Source organism: Poecilia reticulata, chromosome 13 (assembly GCF_904066995.2).
Source record: "Poecilia reticulata chromosome 13, P_reticulata-male-v2, whole genome shotgun sequence".
Taxonomy (NCBI): Eukaryota; Metazoa; Chordata; class Actinopteri; order Cyprinodontiformes; family Poeciliidae; genus Poecilia; species Poecilia reticulata.
The window spans coordinates 15,484,780-15,508,503 of record NC_088842.1 but is presented as its reverse complement, the minus strand read 5'-3'; the positions used below and the strand labels follow the sequence as shown (position 1 = coordinate 15,508,503).

Below are 23,724 nucleotides of genomic sequence, written 5' to 3'. Positions count from 1 at the left end.
GACAGTAATTTACATTTACTGTAGGAAGTTACAGTAAATGCAACTGTAATTGTACAGTTACAGTAATTGTAGCTTCCTACATTAGGAAGTTACAGTACCTATAACTTCCTACATTTTCTGTAGGAAGTTACAGAAGTTACAGCTACCTAAAGCAGAAACTTTATGTAGATGTCCTTCTATAGACTGGTGCTGCCTTCACGTCCCTTCATGAGCTCGTACTACAGTTTAAAGTAATTATTACTTTTTGAAAATAAATTGTGAATCTGAATACAATTATCACATTGGGGTCTTTTACCTAATCCAGAGTGCCCCAATGTTTTCAAAAGGGCTACGGTCGCGAAATAATATTTTTCTGACGCACTTACTGGAGGAGTCTTATAATTTCGACAGCATTTGAAAGCAGCAGCTCCAGCTGAAGTCGAGCGCCACTAGACGCTTCGCTCAGTCTACGAGCAGACATGCAGGTGTTTTGTTGGGGAGACAGTTCGAGTGGACAGTTTGGGGTCCAGGCAACCCTTAGCCCGGTTTCCTGGACCGGGCCTGGAGTTGTAACCAACATCTGCTGCGGAGAGCAGCACACCTTATTCCTCAGGGCAGACGGAAAAGTTTTATCATGTGGACACAACTCGCAGGGCCAACTTGGACGAAGGAACCAAAATGGAAAGATGCTTGGTAAATATTTACATATATTTTTTAGTATGTATTAAATAACTTATTTGTATTTGCAAGGAAATAAAAATGTTCTTCCAAATAATTTAATAATAATTATGTAGTATAGAAGATAATAATTATGTAGTCATGAAATAGCTTTTATAGGACAGAATGAGTTTTTGTATGTTCTTTTGAAATTATCCTCTACAGGTTGTTATTGCCTCAGGCAAGAGTCATGAATCATCTGACGGGCATAACATGTAGGCTAATTTACTGAGTTAAGTTTCAGTTTCATTTCATCTCAGTTTATTCATGCAACGAAACTTAACTTAGAACGGTAATTAGGTAGGGCAGGGGATTCTTAGTTTGTTTTGCTTTAGAAACTCCCTGAGGGTAAAACTGGGTGTTTCCCAACCCTGGTCCTCAAGGCACACTGCCCTGCATGTTTTAGGTATTTCCTTGCTTCAGCCCAGCTGATTTCGATCGATGACTGATTAATAGGCGTTTCCTATGAGGGGCCGTTTAGGACAAAATCAATGTTTTGTCTCACACTACAAAAAACTCGCGCACACTCAAAAATACTCAAAAGATAGCCTTTGTGTGCGCGTGTGCGACAAGTTAGTACAGTGTATGTGTGCGACAAAGATAAAATTTGCGTACGTGTGCGTCATGTTAGTACAGTATGTGTGTGTGCGACAAGTTAGTACAGTGTATGTGTGCGAGAAAGATAAAATTTGTATGCGTGTGTGACATTTTAGTAGTGTGTATACGCAATTTGAGTATTTTTTGAGTGTGCGTGAGTTTTTTGTAGTATGTGAGAGACAAAACATAGATTTTGACCTAACGGCCCCTCATAGTTTCCTGAACTGCAGTCAGTTGAATCAGGCGCATTAAACCAGGGAAACCTCTAAAACATGTTGGACAGTGTGCCGTGAGGACCAGGGTTGGGAAACACTAAATCCTACCATACTGACTCTTTGTTTCCTAATTTTTAATGTGATAAGTCATCGGTAGTTTGATTTTTAATGATGTAACCATGACGATGAGCGTTCGTCAGGACTTTTACAGCCTGTGATCAAACTGCGTGCACCAATTTTAAACTTGTATTTGATGATTGTGCCTTACCAGTCAGCATGACAGATGTGACATGATAAAATAATAAAAATATGGTGTTGCTGCTTTTGTTGACAGAGTTTCTGATGTGACCAAAATTTGATAAGTGAAATTTTGCTGGGTTCACAACTCAATTTGTTAGTTTTATAAATGAAAGACTTGAATCCATTTTTAATCTTATGTTCTTGTATCATTACTTTTCTTTCTCCATATTTTAGGACCTGTGGAGGGACTTGGCGATGTTGCCGCCATGGCTTGTGGTCAGAACCATTGTCTGGCATTATGTGCTTCTGGACAAGTGTTTTCTTGGGGGGCAGGAGATGATGGACAGCTTGGGTTTGCAACAGGGCTCCCCTGCAACAACCGGAGACCAAAGCAAGAGCTGAAACTCACAAGTAAACATACAATACACTATTTAATGCAAATATATGGTAACCCATTATTGCCTCATCAACTTGCAGCCGAGTACCCATACCAATGCCCATACCAGTAATCCAGGTGGCTTGTGGAAACTCCCATTCCCTCGCATTGACCAAAGGTAACCTTATTAACCTGCTGAGGAAAGCTTTGTGTCTTGAAATGTGAAAGGGACAACTTGGTATTATATTTTGTTTTCTTTGTTTTGTTTTTAGGAGGAGACGTCTTCTCCTGGGGTTTAAACAGTCATGGCCAGCTGGGCTTGGGGAAGGACATGACACTGCAGCAGACACCCCTCCTGGTGTGCGCCTTGACCGGAGTTGCAGTAACCCAGGTTTCAGCCGGAGGAAACCACACACTGTTCCTCACGCTCTCTGGTCTGGTGTACTGCTGTGGGGCCAATAAATCTGGTCAGCTGGGGCTCAACAGGGTAGATGAAAAAGGTAGATTAGGTTAATCTTTTTTTTTTTTGTCAATAAAATGGGAGCCAACAGGTAACTCTCAGACTCCTCCATATAAAAGCACTGAGTGTCCATCCCTTTTTGATGTCATCTGATCCAAAACAGGCAGGTTCAACGTTTGCATGGTACCTGCTCTCAGACCTCTGGGCGTCTCTTCCATCAGCTGTGGAGAATCGCACACTGCTGTGTTGACGAAGGTGCTAATGCCGCTGATTCAGATTATTTACATAAAGTGAATAAACCCTTCTGACTTCAGCCTTTTTTAAAAGTAACCATTCTTAGTTTTTTGGGTGTCTTGTGATTTGTGGGTTTTGTAGGATGGGAAAGTTTTCACTTTCGGAGATGGGAGCCACGGTCAGCTTGGTCACAACTCCACCACCACCGAGGTTCGGCCCAGGCTGGTTGATGGTCTCAGAGAGACGGCATCCCAGGTTGCATGTGGGAGGTAAATGTGCCAAGTTGTTTCAAGATGACTTTGCAAAACCGTTCCAAGAAACTTCAAGACATTGTGCTATTGAATACTGCCTCATTAAATTCTTAACATGGTTCTGGCCCTCCAGACGCCACACTCTTGTGTTGACTTCTTCTGGATGTCTGTTTGCTTTTGGTAATGGGGACAAAGGCCAGCTGGGGACAGGACAACGAGACAGCAGCCCGTCCCCGTCCCTGATACAGCTTCCATGGCCCTCTGACAGTGCTGCTGCCACACCTAGTGGTGCGTATATAGTCGCCCTGGATGGCAGATGATAGATTGAATGATTTAAGTAGTGTTTTTTTTTATTTTTTTATTGCTTGTCGAGGAGTCCATGTCAGTGAGATTATTAAAAAAAATTTGGGGCATTTTGGCACAGTTTTGAGTTTGGAATCAAACCAAAATGAAATTACCCTCTAGACTCTGAAAAAGAGGTTTTGCATTTCTAATCTACCATTTTCAAAGATGGATTTTAATAATTTCTTATGTTGTCAAGCAGACTTGAAGTTATCAACTGGATGGGACACAAACTTCATTTACACTTCACCTGCAAATGTAAGGTGGTATCAAACCAAAAAGTACTTTTTAATTAGCCTTAAAAGAAAACATAAAAACTTGACTGTTTCTAAACTTATAAGACCTTCAGCCATGGACAGATAATTGGGCGGCTGGATGAGACAAAACTGCAAAAGTGGGTGGCAATGAAGTACAGCAACATCCAGGCAAAAAGGTAACCAATAATTTAACTGCAGATTTTTATGTTACGATACTGTAAAAGTTTTACCTGCTTTAAGCTTTTGTCTCTTTACATTTTTGTCACACCTTAAGCTAACAGATCATCAAAAAATATATATTTTCTGTCTCCATTAATGTTTTGTATTTACTCTTAAAACCAAAGTTGCTGACATCATCCAGTTGGAAAAGTTTCCAAATTAAATCATGATTTGAACACAGATATTTGTTTTTTTTCTTAGGTTATTTTTGTCTGCCTTTAAAATAAGGGCGACCATCTGAAGCACTAAATGTTTTTTCTTACTTTTTTTTAAAGCAAAAATAAAAGGAGTCTGCAAGGGATTACATTTTACATCTTTTTATTGTCTCTAGTGCCTTTTGTGGTGATTAATTTAAAAATATATATTTTAGTGTTTATAAAATCATGCTTCTCATGCTGTCTTCTTTTTGTGGAACAGAGAAATCGAGTCGATGTTTTACACAAGTTCAAGTCTTGTTGCAAGTTTCACAAAACCTGAGTAAGTATGATTTTCCATCGGCTTTGGTGTTTGGGTTTAAAAAGTGTGTTTTACAAATAAATAATTCCCACATGTCAACTAACACTGCTCTGGCCCTGCTACCAGAGGGCCTCCGCTGGAAGCTGGTGCTCTAACTGTGGACCTGGAGGCTGCAAGTCAAGCCTTCGACCAGATGTTGGCAGTCCCATGGATCAAGCAAACAGTTAAGGAAACTTTCTATGCTTTCTTTCATTTATTCAGAATAACTGAAACTTTATGCTCGTACGAGTTGACAGCTCATAAGTAGATTCAGGATTTGCATATACTGCATGTTTTGCACAGCTTTTTAAACTGATTTTTCCCATGCAGGTAAATTTGCAGCTCCTTACAGAATTGCTCTTTGCCTCAAGACGTCCTTTAAAATCTCCAGAGATTCTCCTGATTTTGCTGACATGTCCGCTGCTGCAAGAAGACTCGAGCGTCATGAATTTGGCTTTGCCTCTGGCTGTCATGATTGAGGATCTCAGTGAGAAGACTCTGGAAACTTTAAGTAAGAAACTACTGAACTTGTATTGCATTTTCATGTTTCAAATTAAGGTCTAGGAAGAATTGCCATCCCTTAGTGTAACATTAGTACTGATAAATATGATTTGTCACCCTTAGTCTTAAAATAGATGTATCGCTCTTTATTTTGTAATTCATATTATTTTCGCTGCAGGAAGCTATTGGTCGTCTTTGTCAGCCACCATTTTGATCAGGCATATCATGGTCTTCAAAAACGCTCTGGCTTTCATTCTGAAGAACTGTCTGTTGCAAACCCACAACCCAGGAGCCAAACTGCTGCTGAAAGCCCTGAAGCTCCTTTACAAAGTCAGTGCTGAATGCTTTCTTTCAGTCAGCTGTGTGTTTCATTTAAAATAATGAAATTAGCCTTTTAGAATCTTCTTATCAACTGCTTGACCTTTAACCTTTGAGAAATATTCACTACTACCAATGTCAAGGCACCCACTTTTGCTTTTAATGTGATTCATTGTTTTGTTTTTCAGGCAAACAAATGTGGGAAGTCTTACAAAGTCCCATTGAGCACCTTTTATGTCGAGGAAATCCCTATCGCTCTTAATGCACTTGAGGATGTCGCTCTTTGGTTGTCGTTTTCCAAAATAGAGGTGAAAATAGTTATGTAGCATTTCATATGATCTGTTCATATTTTGCTGAAATTCCGTCTTGACCATTTATTTTGACATTTTCTCAAAGGACGACGAGCAAACGCCCACCATTTTCTGCCGCTACCCATTCGTTTTCCCTCTGATTTGTAAAGTTGCTGTCTTCAACATCTTGGCACGTGTGATGAAGGTAAAGTGCTTTATGAGCTCTGCATCCTGTATGTGGCTGCAAATATTGTGCTCCACAATTTTATAACGGAAAGGAGTTTTGTAACTGCAGGAATCTCATCATGTTGTACGTGAAATGGGTTTGCCGTTCCCTGACGAGTTTCTTGGAAACACCCTGGACTCCCCCGTCCCGATCCTGCAGCTGAACCTGAGACGAACTCACCTGATGGAGGACACCTTCAGACATCTCGCTGCAGCCGATCACGCTGCATTTAAGAGAGAGCTTGTGGTAAAAGCAACATAAGAAAATGGACATTATTAAAAATCCACGGTTATAGTCTGTGAAATTTGACACTAAAACATAAGTTAAAAACATTCAAAACTGCAGAACTTGAATGACAAAGAAAAAGTGCTTAGATCAATGAAAAAATAATAAGTAAAACGACAAATATGTGGGAAATTTTATTGAAGAAGTTTATAATTTCACCCGTTTTCTTACTTGAAGCTTTAGATAAATTAAAATCATTATTTTGGAGAACAAGTTTTTGCAAATGGTTTATTCTTTTTTTAAATTTACAGGACATTTTCTTTTATCTTTCTACCTACCCTAGGTGCAGTTTGTAGAGGACAGGAAGATCATGAACGTCAACAAAACAGATTTTTTCCTCCATGTGTTTGATGAGCTTATGGCTCCTGAATCTCAAATGTTTATGTACAACGAGAGTCAGACTCTGGCTTGGTTCCCACCCAAGGTAAGACCTGCATCACCTTTATACGGAAGAGGATTAGGGCCACTGGGAAAAAAAATAAAACAGTTGTGACTTTAATCTCAGAATTCTGACTTTAATCTCAGAATTCTGGGAAAAAAGTCAGAATTCTGACTTTAATCTCAGAATTCTGGGAAAAAAGTCAGAATTCTGACTTTAATCTCAGAATTCTGAGAAAAAAGTCAGAATTCTGACTTTAATCTCAGAATTCTGGGAAAAAAGTCAGAATTCTGACTTTAATCTCAGAATTCTGGGAAAAAAGTCAGAATTCTGACTTTAATCTCAGAATTCTGAGAAAAAAGTCAGAATTCTGACTTTAATCTCAGAATTCTGAGAAAAAAGTCAGAATTCAGAATTCTGAGAAAAAATTCAGAATTCTGAGAAAAAAGTCAGAACTGTTTTATTTTTTTTCCAGTGGCCCAAATCCTCTTCCGTACCTTTAAACACAAGGCTTATTAGTAGGTAGGTTTAAAGACTGACCTTGTGTTTATACATCCGAGGACATAAATACAACATGCACATAGCAGACAGACATGTGAATTGTGTTGGATTTCAGCTTTCCCATATTCTTGTTTGTTTTTCTTTTAAAAACCTATAGCCTCAAGTGGAGGAAAGGAAGTACTTCCTGTTTGGCGTCCTGTGTGGCCTGGCTCTTTACAACCACAACATCATTCACCTGCCGTTCCCGCTGGCGCTCTTCAAGAAGCTGCTCAGAGTCAAAACGTCCGTGGACGACATGAAGGAGTTTGATCCTGTCATGGCACAGTAAGAAACATTCTTAAAATCCCTGGCTGTGCAGATAAAAAGGCACTTAAGCACATCAGAAAAGTATCACAAATATGACTTTTCTTCATATTTGGCATGGTTCAATTCAGACATTATTAGTGGTGAATGGAGCTTCATTAATAAAGTTTGAAATTTGCTTTTCTAAGTCAGAATAAGTACAGCATGAAAAAAGAATATTAAAAAAAGAGTAAAATGTTTCCAGACCATCCTGTATTTTGTCTAAGAAATCTAAAAATAGAAAATTCAGAATAACAAAGTAATTGCTTTTCTTGAATCATTTACAATGTTTTAGTCAATCTATCTTACCCACAGATAAAAACCTTTTCAGACACTTAGATACCTGCATATTGCAAACAAATCACTGACATTTCTATTTTTTGGACTAAAGCACATGGAAAATATGTATAAACATGTACAAATGGTGCTAAATTAAAATGATATTGAGGTGCTCCGTGATTTATGGAAATCATCAGATAATGAAAACTAAACTTTATTGTTTTTATCAAAAGTTCAGAAAAAACTTGAAATTTCATAATGGAAAACAAACTACTTTCCTCACCATTGTTTGTGTGTTAAGGTCATGGAGGTTCATGTTGGAGGACTACACCCCTGATGACGTCGAAGCCCTGGAGACGACTTTCACTGTAGGTTTTCTAAACATAAGCTGAGTTGCATCCAGCTGGGTTTATCCTCTTCAAAAGATGGACATTTTAAAAAAATGTGTGCAATTTCCTAAACCTATTTATCCATGATGACAAAACAGGTTTCCTGGGGTGGTGAGAATGCTGAACTTGATCCAAACGAACCTGGAAAACCTGTCACTGGATCTAATAGGTTTGTTTTAATTTGCATTTCCATCTGTTTGCATCTCATATTTATGTGAAAAGCTGTTGCTGCAGCCATCTGTGGAAAGGTTCCTGACTCCAGTTAAGATGAACAATTGTGCAAGAATCTTCAGACTTGTAATAATCTACCAGTCAGTGTCACGATTCATTAGGTGCTGTTTGTAATATTCTTTATGTCTACAGGAAAGAATTTGTCGCTGCCTTTGTCAACCATGCCTTTAACAAATCAGTGGAGGGAGTGTTCAAACTCTTTAAGGAAGGGTTTTTCAAAGTGTGCAACATGGATGTCGTGGAGTTCTTCCAGCCTGAGGAACTACAGTCGGTCATGGTGGGCCAAGAAAACTATGACTGGGAAGTCTTCAAGGAGGTAGCCACACAGCTCCTAGTTTTAATGCTTTAGTTTCATTAACATGCATTTTTTGTTATTTGTTCTAAGGTAATGTAAATAAAATCAAATTCTAAAGATTAGTGATGTAGGTTGAGTTGTAAAAACAATTTGAAATTATGTATTCATGTGTGTTTTTAAATTCACAGAACACAGTTTATGAAGGAGGCTATCATGCTGATCATCCAGCCATCATCACCTTTTGGAGGGTGTTTGAAGATTTCTCAGCAGAAGAGAAGAAAAAGTTCCTCCGTATGTTTTCCACTGTTTATTTTGGATCAGCTTTAGACCTACCCATGGTTCTGTTTCATCCATTTTTATTTTTGTTTGTGGCCAGTGTTCCTCACAGGCTGTGACAGAGTCCCCTTCTTGGGAATGGAGTGCATCAAGATGAGAGTGACCATGTTGCCAGATGCCACAGAGAGACACTTGCCTGAATCCCTCACCTGCCACACCTTGCTGCTGCTGCCCTACTACAGGCGATACCCGGTGGAGAGGACAATGGAGACCAAGCTCCTTCGGGCCATTAATCACAACAGAGGCTTCTGGAAGAACTAGAAATCTTTCTTCAAACACACCTTTTTGGTTACTAGGTTTTCCACAATCTAAAGATTCATTAACCTTCTGAAGACATTACAGCAATATTACCCGATATACACATCTGTAGTTCTCATTTACTGGGTTTTCTTGTGGGATAACAAATGTTTCCAGGCTCAGTACTTTAGGGTTTATTTAAAAATGTAAAGTATTATACTTATTTATCTGTTAATGATGGAAAGGAAATGGGACACTGGAAGAAAAGGATGATGAAACAAAGTGGCTAGACACAAGAAAGCAAATAATAGGACAGAGGGACAAAGAGCTAATGATTTAAGTGTACAAAACGACAGGATGATTGGAAAAAGTCTGGAAATATAAATATTTTCCATACTTACCAGATATAAGAAACGGAAGGAATAAATTCCAGGCTGTGTAGAAATCATGCTGACATACCCCGTTTCTCAATAAATTTGTAATTATTTATGGAACTTGAACACAATAATTAAATTACGTCTTAGCTCAAGAGCTCACTTTAAGCACAATTAAGTAATGCCACAATAAGATTTAAGCATGTATCAGAATGTTTCCAAACAAAAGCTAGGGCAAAAAAGAAAATCTTCAACACATAAGTCTCAGGGGAGATTCATATTTAATCCACATTTAAATCCTGGAGCTCAGACAATTCGCTGGACTTACATTTTAGACTTTATCCATATTTGTTCTTTGCATTATATCTCTTGTACATAATTGAATACTCTGCTTAAAAGAGAAATGGTAGCTATTTCTGCATCATAAGAGTAAATAAACATTCCACATCAGCAATGTCTTGCAGTTCTTTATTTTGACAAAAAATATTAAACCAAGAACAGTGATAAAAAATGTGTCCAACATGGTGGGGTGTAAATTCAGATTTGTTTCACAGGTCTGGGACAGTTGTCTTTTTGCAAGAATTGAGTACATTTGGGGCATTTTCTTGTGCAAATTCAGCTACAAACAGTTTAAAAAACCAAAAGCAAATTCTGACATCACTTTCAGTGTTCAGTCTCTTTATTTTATCATCTTTCCTTCTTCCAGTATAACTTCAACTCTCAGTCAGCATCACAGCAATAAGACTCCATCCTTCTAGGCAAAATACTTCATATTTAAATAAGTGCTCATTAAAAATATCTTCAGTAGCACCGAAGGAGCTCATTTGAAGTTTTATGTCAATGTGAATTACACCCTGGCTAGAAATAAAACCTATTATTGGAAACATAAAAATGTCTGATATTAAATTACATTTATTCAGCAGTAAACTTCTACAGTCTATCTTTGTGTTTTTGCATCTAACATTGTTCCTTCCAGCAGATCTCTGTCCAAGACGTCCGAACATGTTACCGAACACGACCTAAATGGTTAAACATTTGAAGCCGCATTCGTCATGTAAACTTTTTCTCCACAGGATCTGACATATCTCATTAAACAAGCGACAGAAAAAGTTGCACAAAACATTTAGGGAAAGCTGGCCGATCAGGTAGCAACCTGGAATAGTTTGTTCGTAGTATCAGGTGGAGGAGAAGATATGAGGCTAATGTGCTTTCTTTGTGCAGTTCTTAATAAAACACCTGCGACGACCAGACGAGCAAAATCTGTAACGTAGCAACTTAATCAATTCACAGACGTACATAAATATTCATAAAAAAAAGTCAACATGCAATTATGCAGTAAAGACGCAGAGCAGTTAAAGCCACATGTTCTTGCTACAAAATCTGAAGATGTTAAATTCAAAAGAAAAAAAAGGCAAAACAAACAACGTGGCTGTGCTCAGAGGTGGAGGCAGAAGTGTCTCACCTCTTCATTGTTTGGTAGCGAGCGTTTTGCCCGATGACTTTAGCGATGTGGTTCTTTGAGGAGAGTTTGTGTTTCTGTTTCTGAGATGATGCCATGCAGACAGTTCTTCTCCAGCAAAAGTGAGAGCTGAAGCTTCTATCTGACGAGGTGATAGGTGAGCCAGTACATGAAGACGGGCTGCGCCGCTGCGATGGACATGGTGAGGTACATCCTCAGTTGGTTCCTGGCTCCTCTCACCAGCTTCCCTTCAGCCGCCGCCTCGGATAAGAGCTTCAGACGCAGAGTGCGGATCTGCTCGGAAACACGCGAAAACTTTGCTGAACGATTTGAGAAATGTTTCTACTCCCAAGTGAACCGATTGTTAAGTTTGAAATTGTAATTTCAAAACTAATTCCCCTGGTGCTCTTGGGTTATAAAACAGGGAAAGATTTAAGGCACTCTAACCAGTCCGCCTGAGTAATAGCTCAATAAAAACAATCAGTCCTGCCTGAGATGCCTTGGCATGACTGAAACAAGACTGTTCATGCTCAGAAACTCTTCAATGTGGCTGAATGAAAACGATTTCTCAAAGACAAGTGGGTGAAATTTTCTCCACAGCAGCGTACATGAGACATCGGCCATTTTTACACTTAAAGGCAGCTTTTATATACCAGGTAGAGCAACAGCAACTTTAAGGAGCTTTTCCATTTTCACATCAAGTCAGACTGATGTAAATAGCTTTTTATCTTCATGCATTTGTCTAATATAGAAACTAGTTTCACAATCTGAAAGATTTAGTTGTGACAAACAGGACAAATCTTTATAAGTGGGTAAAAAAAATAATAAAGCTGGACGAGAACACGATGAGAAAAGCGTCAAATCATTATAATTACATTGTAACAATAAAATGCATTAAAGGTAATAATGGGGGGTTCAAAATTAATCCAGAGCAGGATTAAAAAAAAAAGAAACAATCCTGCAACAGTCTGTAACAACATTTGTCATGAACATGCTAGGAATGATGTATGAACTGCGTCTGGGATGACCTGGAGTACGAGGTGGAGGTACAAGCACCAGAAGAGCAAAAAATAAATAAATTAACAGATTAAAATAATTAAAAACTGCTTCAGACTCACCATAAAGACAAAGATGGCGGCACAACACCACAGCAGGGAGAGATAATATGCTAGTTTTCCAAACAGAAGACCAGCGACAACGCCTAAAATCATTCTGGAAAAGCAGACCATCTGGTGGTTAACTAAAGATACTGCAGAAGAAATCATTTTGACAGAAATATGCACCAGCACATACCCGACATATTTGTATCCCGAAAAGGCTAAAAGGTCTATGGTGGTGAGGTCTGTGTTGACAGTGACGAGGTAGAGTGAAAGCAGGACGGCCAGGACCTCCATGATCAACCACACCAACGCCGAGCTGGCCTGAACTCCCAGAAGCTCTGGGGAAAACCTGAGGAGCAAAGGAGACATAGTCATAGTGATATCTTCAGTCAGCCTTTATCAGCTCATTACAATAAGTCATATTTGTGGTTTTTGCTACTAAAAGGACTATTATTCCAAAAAAAAAAAAAATCAATCGGCTGTAGGTTGCCATTGAGATCAGTTGTATTGTCAAAGTATCTTAATGGAAAACCTTTTTTTTTTTGTTTTTTTTCCCCACCAGATGCGAGAATCAACTAACTCATTGTTTGACACGACAATCAGCAGCTGCAAACTGCAGCTTGGACACAAAGTAAGGCTTCCGTACCTGTTCTGTGTGCCAAGAGCCAGACCAGCCACCAGGATGTATGTGATGAAGCCCATCGTAGGAATGTAAAGGTCAGGAGCGTTGACATCAAAGCGCGGGGCAACGGGGATGTCCTGCTGATAACTCACCTCCCAGTTCTGCAGGAGAAAACAAAATTCACACAATTATCAAGTCCGTTCATATTTGGCTCAAGTGTTTATGGCTTATTTTAAGTCGTTTGTAACAATGGCTAGGATTTGTTAAGCAAACTTTAAATACAAAGAAAGATGTTCTGGTTTCTGTAAGTCGAGCTAAAGGGACATGGAACCCCATACATTGATAAAAATAAGTTTTTACCCCCAATCTTGATTTAAATAATTTATTTCTCACTACACATGTCCATCAATTACAATTCAATAGCTGCCTCAAAAACTCATCATACTAGAAAACACGAGCTTACCTGATGCATGTAAGGAAAAACTAAAATTCCAAGCTTCTTTCCGACGTACACTGTGTCAACAGCAAAGTAGTATTTCAGCTTGGATATGGGAATAAACCTGTCCAGCTGAAATACAAAAAGACTTTATTTAATGTCCCTGCATTTCATTAGAACCATGCTGATCAGCTACATCTGTAGCCAGTCCTACATTTTTGTCCACCATTTCCCTCCCCTGGGATGCCAGTGAGCTGCCATAAGCCATGGCCAGGTTGGACATGGGGTCCGACAGGAGGGACTGGCCAGGAAGTCCTGCTGCTTGAGGGTCAGCCTGCTGATTTCTGTAAATAAATTAATGAAATATGATAAGAGCCAGAAACCAAAATCCAATTTTTTCACTTTAGTTGCCGATTCAACAACTGGTTGAGTGAAATATAAGCCAATCCAAGGACAGATCCCACCTGTAGACTCCTTGAGCCCCGGGCCCTGTCGCACTTGTGTCGTCAAACAGCTGGCTGCCATCTGACCCATCCATTGAGCTGTTCCTCAAACGCATATTATGCTCTGTGGGATATATTTGGTAAACAGGGATTAATTAAATTGCTTAATTTGGAGTTAAGCAGAATCAGCAACTCAAGCAACAGTCAGCCAAGAAGTTTAAAATAACCCCAGCATGCACTTCTTCCAATTACTAATAGGCTCTAAAGCACAGATGTTAAACTCCTGTCATTGCTGGCTGGTGTCCTGTCATTTTTTTTTAATCCATCTCTCACTGCGGACTATTGGTATACAAACTCTACTTGCTGGTAGCAAACTGGCCATTTGGGTTCAACTGTACAAATTGAAGAGAAATGAACCCAGCATGGAGCCAAGACACTAATTGGTCTATAGTTACAAGTCTGCAAAAGATCAGTAATGTAGGGTTGACAAAAGCAGTTTTAGATCAAGTAGAGGGGGTGGGGGGAATCCTTTTTTAATACAAATATTGGCTGATGAACTTAGCTCAGTAAGGATGATAGTATTTGTTCAATAAAAATAACCTTGAATATTGAGACAACATATTCTTGTATATCCTTTGTACATTTAGCCAGCTGAATGGACTTTAAACACCTTTAATTCCTACAACTGATGTGTTTTTACAAACTAAGACGTTACAGAGCACAAACAGTGGAAGAGACATTCAGTGAATAATGAAATAATTAAGTCAGAGACGAGCTTAGCTCAATTTCTAACCACAGTACTTAAAACTAAGAAATCCCCCGATATTGTGCAACCACAGTGCATATAGTGAGTTACTTTGTTTACATGCGCTATAGAAGTTTGTCAACCTTTACAACTTTGTGCCACTGAACAAAATATCAAGGTTTAATCAAGCGCAAGAGTTGTTTTGACCAGATCCCAAACAGATTGGGAATTAGCTTGAGAAGTTTGAGTTGAAGTAATTTGGCGCACATCTGCAGCCATTGCTCATTGTCAGAAATAATGTTATTTCACACTTATAACAAAGCGACGACAATAACTATCACAACAATGTGTACATCTCTGTAGTGACGCTAGCTGGTTTAACCGGTTATAAAATAAATTAGCTGTTTAGTAGTGTCGACAAAGATGACAGTTTGTTAGTGAAGCCGTAGAAAACAAAAAAAAAATGATAAAAATGACTAAGAATAGGCATGTTACGAGTTGTCTGGGTACAATAAGTTCAACTTATTGTTAGCTTCAACCTTATTGTTAGCTTCAACCCGGTACAACACAGAGCTAGGTGTAGAAAGCTAGCAGCGGTCTCCAGGGAGCATGCTAGTCTACTTCTCTATTCGAGTCGAAATCACGTACGTAACTTACGCTGTCTGAACCCACTCTGTGCGGCGGTATATTCCATCTGATTAGACCCTACAGGAGCAGCAGCTGTCAAAATATCTAACTGAAATCAGATGGAGTTAAGACAAGTCAGCGAGCTGCAGGGGGAAGTGATTCATAACATTTACACGGAAGTGAACGTTAGGTGTTCTAAAAGCCGACTCTAATCGTCGAGTCAGTTGAATTAAATAAAAAATACCGCCATCTAGTGTTCAAAAGGGTAAACTTCAACTCTGTCTGAGGTCAGAGCCTGTTTTGGGCAATTTGTCCAAAAAAGTAGCATTTTTTAGCAACAGTTTCGAGTACAATGTTTTTTTTTCCAAATATAAATAAATTTATATGGAATTAGAGAAAGTTTGCCTGTCAGGACCAGTAACCTGATAGTTATGTGTGTGTTTTTTTTTGCCCTGTAAAAATTGGAAGTGTTAACAGCTGGTAAAAACCATGTTCAGAATTAATGATGAGCTGTAAAGGAGGAGATTCCCTCCTTAATGCAGGGCAAATCATGGCGAGAAGAGGTGTCTCCCTACACCATAGGCTTCCTACTGCAAGAGTTTAGGATTATTTTTGTCACGCACAGATCATCAAAGCTGTCAAGATATCATCATTTGACTCATGTGATACTGCATAAAGCTAATGGGTAAGAAGTAATATGATTACAAACAAGGCAGACAGGGAACTGGAACACTTCTTGTTTTATTGTATCCTTAAGGCACTGATCAAATGATTAAGGCAACCAAGCTAAATTAGTCATTTAGGTCACTGTTTAACCAGTCAATTACTATATAAGGACATGCACTGATAATGTTGGATGTCCTGCTCAAGCTTATAACGTTGGCTTATTGATTAATTATTATAATGACTGATATGCTACGGTTACATGAGATTATCATGTAGCCAGAGTGCAGAACTCTGAGATTTATGGTGTCTTAATGCTATTCACTTCAGTTCAGTTCAATGAGGTGAGTGGTGAGGGAAATTAATAAAACAGTGTAATAACCAAAGAATTATTCTTCTTTTCCAATCCCAAGGACTAGTTCCATATAGGTTTTCTGCAGTCCAAAAATATGTTTTATTATTGAAGAGAAGAAGATTATATGCCTCTGCAGGGAAACCACAAACATAGCCATCTTAAAGCTGTGGGGATCTTACCGAACTGTGTTGCTATGTAAAATATTTAATAGTTAGAGAAAAGACAAAACTTTCAACATTAAAAAAATATATTCATCAATCATTTTACAGGACAACAGATGACAGCTTTACATGTTCAATTAGAAAAACACTAGGGAGTGATGAAATAAAACTTCTGATTGTGATTCTTAAAGGTGCTGAAAACATTATTTTGTGCTGCTGTCTACATTGTCTTTAGCTCTGAAATGTGTGGCATGTCATAGATATTGAGAACGTAAAGAAAACACAAATCCTTCAGAAATGTGATAATTCCAAACTTTTCATTGAGATTGACAGGGATAGAGAGAGAATCTGCAGCAGCTGACCTGTCGTTCTGCATCATGCATCACTGATTTATATTATATCTCTAAAAATAAAGAGCTTAGTTTTTAAATCAGAGGAACATATTTTTCTTTTTTGTCCGTATGATTACTTGGACCTACCGTGAAATACGCTACAGACTAAATAATCAACGATTCACATCAAAAACACAGCACTACAGATAAATAGTAGTTCATTAAAGACTGATAAAACACATGAAGTTTGTGGCTGTAGCGTGACAAAATGTGGAAAGGCTCAATGGAAATAATCATTTTTTTTCAAATGAAGATAATACAATGGGTCTGCAATGAGGATTATGAGATCAAACATAGTGGTAAGACTGCGGAAGGAGTTGTGGGAGTGTAAAGCGCACTTTCCTGACAAAATTACCATCATTAATAATTTTGTACAGTTTGCATATCATGCTACACATGAAACCTCCCTACACTCCCGAACCCCCACCCCTCAGAGAGAGATAGTGAAAGATATGCTGAGTAAAGAAACTCTTCCTTGAGGCATGAAAAAAATAAAAAATGCTAAAGAAGAAATTTAGAAATTTCAGCAAATGCTTTGTTTCAGTATTGGTTCTGCCACTATTTACTGCATTTTCCTTTGGCTATGTTTATGTTTTTTTTGGGTCCTACACTCTGGTCAACATTCAGAGACTCAGATGTGTCAAAGTAAACAAACTGAAATCATGAAATAATGTCGAAAAGCCAAAGTATTTTCGACATTATTATGTGAACAAATTCTTAAACATTATCCTTCATAGATTTAAATAGGAGGACATAATTGTCATATCACCACAATATAGAATCCTCAATAAAGAAACACAAGAGCTGAAAGATTATAAGCTTTTCTTTAAGTATCTAGTGTAGAACTGCTTCGCTTCACTAACCAGCTTTCTTTTTTAGAGACATCTGATCAGTTCTCAGTATCAGTCTGCAGAAACGGTACCACAATGAATACATTTATATGTTAAAGTAACTGGATCTTCATGTCAGAAACCAGTGATATAATTGTAAGTGGCTTGAAAAAGACTTTAACAACAGAATGTGTTATGAAGAGCAAAAAAGACAGTCAAGAGAGAATGTGTGTTTTAGTCCTGCTGGGGGAAATGAGGTAAAAGAATAAGAGTTTAGTAATGAATAAGATGGAGAAGTGATGACATGATGTGTAACTGGGGACATCTAGTGGCGGTGATGAGAAACACTTCCAAGTCAAGACTTAAATGCGCAACAACTTAACAGAATAGAACAAAATGAATAAACAAAGCAGATAAAAATCCTATTTATCATCGTACAAATATCTAAACACATCCTAACCATTCAAAAGTGTCTCTTTTGAATGTTTAATATCAGTTTTCATTAAAAACTAGAACATAGCAGTACCGAACACTAAATCATAGTTTTAAACCCAATCCAGCTTCTTGTAAGTATATATATTTTTTTGTCATTTTGGACTAAAGCAAATTGATTTTAAGAGGCTTTTTTAAACCAGACTACTGACGACATCTGCCAGGGAACAGAAGTGTTTTTTAGCATCGAAACCCTGCTGTCTGGGTAATTTGCCTGCTTGTGTGTGAAATTACAGCATCTGCTTGTTTACGCTGTGAAAAATAAAAGAAAATGTTCTGACAGGGCCAACTTTAAACCTTTTGGAAACAAACATTTTGACCTAAACATGCAAAACTGGAGACATAAATTAGCTCCACTTGTGGCCCCGACTAACACTGAGATGTTAAAATTTGATGGCAAAGTTAATATTTCATGACTTTACATTATCAGAGGAGACAAACTCTGCTGCAATAATGACTTAAAGCTTCTAGATAGACTTTTCTGTAACATTAATCTGCTGTGCTAATGTAACTTTTCAGCTATGGAACAAAACATTATTGCCACATCTTTATTTTCTGTAGATGCCACATATATTTGGTGACCCCACAAGTAGCACAGAGCTTATTAGAGTACTAATTGTGCTGGTGATTTTTCCCCCCCAATATATGTTTTCATTCAATTAATTTTAAATGTGTTTACTTGCATTTTCTTCTAAATGTCGTAAATAGTTTTGCATGGATTCTGGAAAATTGTGCAAAAATATAACACATGGAAGCGGTTTATGAAGAAGACAGATATTAGAACTGCTTCCCATTACTTCCCATCCAAAATAACTACTAGGCAGAAAGATTGCATGAGCAAAAACACTAGCAGTAAGTCCCACCCTGCATGCACCTGCAGCACAACTTACAGATTCACCATCACGCTGGTAAACATCAGCAGGAGGAAGCAAGAAAACGTGTCAGTGCTCTTCTACTACTACCTCTCTGGTGAATCATGTATCTATTGAAGGTCATGGTCACAAATAAAATGGCGAAAATCAAACTGGAATGTATATATTCCATAATCATCATTTTCTTTAGCCGACCCCTTTGCAACTCCAGTTAAGCTTGGAGGTTTCTAATTTATTGCCAAAATATCAAGATATTGTTGTAAAGAAATATTGATGGGCCTGCTCCTTATGCCTCTTGTGAGCTCACTGACCTGAATACATACAAACCAGAGTTAACATAGTTTTCCCTTTAGTGTGTGAAGCACGTTGGTCAGCTGAGGTTGTTGTAAATGTGCTATTTAAATAGACTTTGACTTAAATAATAATAATACAAAAAACAACAACAAAAGCATTTTGTGATTTCTGGCATTTATCAATCCATGTTAGTGAAAACCTTCTAGCAGTGCTTCATCACAAACGCTTAAAGAAAAACTTCTAAAATGTGTAGTAAAAAGCAGATGAGGTGTTCAAACTGAGAGGCATTACTCTTTCATTTTCTCTTGTCTGCCCCGTACTCAAGATGTGAACCCTGCCCGACTGAAAGAGTTTGATGAAGAGCTTCATCTGATAGCCATCTGTTCCCAGACAGTTAATCAGATGTGCTCAATGCTTGGTCTTTAATCACCCTGAACTATCTGTCTCAGAGCAATCTGAGGTCAGCACCGTAACTCTGTTACTTATTTAAGCTCTAAAGGAAAGCATAAACTTGTGTTGTGATTTTTTTATTTTTTAAGTTGAGACTGCCGGGGCGATTCTTGCGCTGATGATGGATGTCCTGCTTTCTCGGCATGAAATGAGCCATAAAAATATATTCAGCATCTTTTTTGACGTGCATATGTACGCAATGTGCCTTCATTTCAGATTTGTTTTCTGGTTCTTATTATTGATAGTAAGGATCATAGGTATTGATGGTATTTCTGTAGTTTCTTCTTGAGCAGCACAATCTCTAGGAGTGAGATTATCTTGATGACTCCTTTCTATTCTTATCCTCAAGTCCCATGTCAATGCAAGACAGTGTTTAATTAAGAAATGTCCATCAAAGTGTGTATAATGTGGTCTTTGGTCACATTATCATCTGATAAAGAGTTTATTGATGAGCCGCAGGCAGACAGCAAACCGGATCAATCAGGAGCAGGACTTTCTTTCCAAGGTAATCCAAGAGTTAGTTTTATATGTCTGCCAAAAAGACCAGCATCCCTGTCTCATTAACCTCTGACAGTTTCATGACACGAATGCTTTAAAAGGTGCATTTTGTGTTTACTTGTGTTGTCTTTGACTAATATTTAAATTGGTTTGATATTTTGAAACACTTAAGAGTGAAAAACACGCAAAAAATAGGAAATCAGGAAGACGGAAACCAATTTTCTTCTGCACCACTGTATGTAGGCCTTCTAAGAAAGGTTATCTTGTCTACTTTTCTGTCTACTTTTGCTGTATGAGCAAGCAACAATTTTAATCTATATATACTGTATATTTTTCATTTAAGATGTCTTCTGAATTTACTACTACTTAATATAATTTTCCTTAAATTTTCCTATCATTTTCCTATGTATGGAAAAATAATATTAACAATTAAACACTTTTCTTAGTATCTTAACAGCCAGATAGTGACCACTCTGTGTAGTATTTGCTCATCTGACTTTGTCACACACAGCAAGAACCCATTTATGGAAGATACCAGTAAAAGCAATCAACACCCTTTACACATGACACAAGTAACTGATACATAATTCATGCAGATGGAAGATGTGTTTCGGTTCCCGACCTTTTAGGTAGCAGCACTGCCAGGATTCATGAGATTATCAAAAATGTGAAATTATGAGAAGCAACATAGTTATGAAAAAGGTTCTTTGTCTTTTATTCACAGGTAATATTTGGTACCTTTTGATCAGAGGGTCTGCATAAGTTTTTTGAATAATGCTATCCTTCTGTTGCATTTATTCCTTGAGTTGTTTGGTTGCAAGTTTCCTCATTCACTAAACCCTGGAATTCATTATATATTAATAGGACAACACTAAATGTTTCATAGGTACAATTTTGTATAAAAGGGCTATTTTTGGAATGGTTTCTTGTTGAATGAATAGACCAAAAACAGTTACACAACTATGAAATCATATGCTGTTGTTTTGCTTAGTTTGTAGCGCAATCAAAATAAATGTCCTTTAAGTCTTAATGGAAAACTAGAGTCTCTGGTAAAGAAACCCTGAGGTGAGCAGCTCCTGTTATGATCTTATCAGTTTATGTTTTGACCTCATTATCTTCATCATCTCTGCTTTATTTTTAAATGTCTGTTCTTCTGTTGTCAAGACGTTTTTGAATGCGGTGATGTCACAAAACACACAACCAAGTATAGTTTGAACATGAGAGTTGTTTGGCTTAAGAGCGTTACATGGGCAATTATATATATAAAAAAACCTATCATTGGTTGGTTATAAATTGAAGTTTTGTTTACCAGCCAATTTTTCCCACTCTGTACTATAAGCAGCAATATCACCAAACCAACTTATTAAGTCTTAGTTATCCCAGAATTTAGTTGAAGACATTGTCTTGTTCCATGTGTCCGTGCAGTGATGTGTGTCCTTTTTTACCCTGTGCAAGTCCCTCATTTTGAACTCACTTGCCCTCTTTTCCCTGTAGCGCTTGCTCCCTCCACCGCTGGCAAAAAGCCAGTCTGCTGAGACTCTTGGAGGACTTATTGATGCTCCAGCGTTTTCTTGTCAACATATGGCTCGATAGCTTAAAAGTTATGAGGATCACTTGGAGCTGCTACTGCTTTTTGATTTAATTCACTTGGTGTCCATTATTTCAGGGCAAATGCCCATCTACTGTGACTCATTTGAGTTTAATCAAATTACATATCATGCATCACAAATGCACACAGCAGGCAGGAGAGACATATTAAAAAGGACACTATATTAATAAAACATTTACATTTTCTTTTTTTTAAATCAGATGACCATTTGGATAATCATAGGGTGAAACTTAGCATTAAAGAGAATGGAAGTTATGTGTGTTCTGGTATACAGATATAGTTTTATGTTTCTTAAATGGTTTGCATTCATTGATTTATCATGATCTCATTTTACATTTTAACTGTGTATTTTCTAGCGTATTTATTTTGTGTAGCTCATCAGTTTTTGTCAGTGTGTAGGAGCTATTGGTCCAGGTTTACTGAAGCAGAATAAACATATTTGTCACAGGTCATAGAGAGGATGCTTCAATGCTTTTGAACAAGCAATTCTATCATACTTATATTGTACATATTAAACAGGCTTGCGTCATGTGCCGGTCAGAAGTAACATACAAACACATTTCCTAGTAAATATCTAAATAAGCATGGAATAATTTGTAATGTTTTACCACCTTCTTTTTGGCCCGTCTTGTGTATATTTCCATTCTCTTCATCTGCATTCGCTCTGCATCATTCTCTGAGTTTCCATTTTTATGACAGATGTTCCACAAAGAAGAGGAACATCTGGCTGCTGGGAGGCTGTTTGTTCACCCTTTCATGTATCTCTTTTCTGTCCTTGCTGTCCTTTTTTGTCATCTTCTTGTTTTTTTGTTTTCTTTGTTTCATGTATTTCTGTGGAAATTGTCAAATTTGGAGGCCCTGTAAATATTTGGAGACTTGAAAAATAAAATAAAAACTGTAAAAACATAAACAAACAACAAATCAGAGCTATTATACAGAAACACACATGTCCACTCATGCCTGTGATGCGCTATGTGCATACGCAACAAAACAAACATGAGCCCACCCTATGCACACATTAATGCTATGCAGATACACACAAATGTGGAGCATTTTTTAAAATTATTTTGGTTACTTTTCAACTGCAAGTGCACATGTGTAACCTCAGAAAGGCAGATTTTTTATTTTTTTTGCGACTGAAGTGTTCTTGGTCCATGGCTCTGCGGGACTCTGCGTGTCTACTCACCAATGTCACGGAGGATCGTTTGGTCCCACAGAAAGCACATTCAGCACTGTTTGTGTTGTGACTCAAAGTGATTCACTCATGACAGCGCCGAGCTGAACAGCTCCCCTTCCTCTTGACGCCAGCATGAAGGTTTTCTTTTACATCTTTGTTCCTTCCACAGATGAACTTGATCGTGAGAACCCGCTGCTCTCAGGCTCTCCCCACCGCTACAGAATCACAAACGTATGGAGAGAAATGAAATAGCAGTTTATGACAATTACATAAATAGATATTTGACTGCAGTTTGAAAACAAATCAATTAAATGTGCATATTTAAAATGAATGTGGTTAATAAGATTGTTTGTTAAAGGCAATCAATTACAAAACATCTATCTTGTAATTCTGTATTTATTTGTCATTGATGTAGCTGCTGTCTGTCAGAAACATCTGGATTTTGTTCCTCAGCTCACTATTATCAAGGTGATAATGGTGCTGCACCTTTGTAAATAATAAAGCATACTGCCTTATGAACATACCTAAGTAATGGGCTTCATAAAAGCATACCATTTACTCTGTTCTACTCCTACATTTTATAGCAACTGAAGGAAACATAATTACTTGATTGTGTTATAAAATGGTAACTCTGTGCCTGGAAAATACATAATAGCCCTCATTTTAGGTGTGCTACTAACAGTGCGCAATAAATGCTAAACAAATTTGTTTACTAACAGACGTTATACAGTATTATGTGTAAGAAAATTTTAATGAGAAACAAACAGAAGTGCTAAAAAAGCATGTTATCTCAATTATCTCAATTGTTTCAAACACGCAAATGCCACGCTCAGTTTTCTTTCTTGGTAAGAAACCTTCCACATTTTCACATAAGTGGATTTCTTGTCTATTTTTTCTAACTCCAAACTTATAAAATTAATGTCGGCTAAAGCTTTAAACACAAATACAGCACACCATTCAAACAAACATACATCACAAGAACATCATGTTCTCTGTTGTTTTTTTTTATTTATGAGAAAACACAGCAAGCTGAATTAGTCTGAGCGCCGATGTTCGTCTGACAGTATTAAAGATGGCATTTTCAAAACCAACAAAACTTTGACTTAACCCTTTGTTGACTAATTCATTTCTAAC

At 37.7% G+C, this 23,724-nt stretch overlaps 2 protein-coding genes across 3 annotated transcripts; one reads left to right on the top strand and one right to left on the bottom strand.

The window, feature by feature from the left end:
* The first annotated feature begins 391 nt into the window (after window positions 1–391).
* On the top strand, window positions 392–10,292 carry LOC103460959 (putative E3 ubiquitin-protein ligase HERC6). Its single transcript, XM_081614562.1, has 23 exons — window positions 392–672; window positions 1,983–2,139; window positions 2,226–2,302; window positions 2,397–2,624; window positions 2,748–2,839; window positions 2,960–3,087; window positions 3,203–3,357; window positions 3,614–3,669; window positions 3,753–3,844; window positions 4,305–4,364; window positions 4,470–4,566; window positions 4,713–4,893; window positions 5,062–5,213; window positions 5,390–5,509; window positions 5,598–5,696; window positions 5,787–5,963; window positions 6,286–6,426; window positions 7,040–7,206; window positions 7,805–7,871; window positions 7,991–8,061; window positions 8,256–8,439; window positions 8,607–8,709; window positions 8,795–10,292. Exons 1-23 carry the CDS (start codon window positions 459–461, stop codon window positions 9,013–9,015), a joined length of 3,039 nt encoding a protein of 1,012 aa, XP_081470688.1. The 5' UTR covers window positions 392–458; the 3' UTR covers window positions 9,016–10,292.
* Window positions 9,820–14,991, bottom strand: yif1b (Yip1 interacting factor homolog B (S. cerevisiae)). Of its 2 annotated transcripts, none has more exons than XM_008425550.3 (8): window positions 14,819–14,991; window positions 13,447–13,549; window positions 13,197–13,326; window positions 13,010–13,114; window positions 12,571–12,707; window positions 12,118–12,273; window positions 11,943–12,036; window positions 9,820–11,118 (listed from the first exon to the last, which is right to left on the bottom strand). In XM_008425550.3, exons 1-8 carry the CDS (start codon window positions 14,862–14,864, stop codon window positions 10,963–10,965), a joined length of 927 nt encoding a protein of 308 aa, XP_008423772.1. In that variant the 5' UTR covers window positions 14,865–14,991; the 3' UTR covers window positions 9,820–10,962. The 2 variants fall into 2 exon arrangements, with proteins under 2 accessions (XP_008423772.1, XP_008423773.1); XM_008425551.3 differs by having other exon boundaries at window positions 14,828–14,991.
* Between the last annotated feature and the right edge of the window lie 8,733 nt (window positions 14,992–23,724).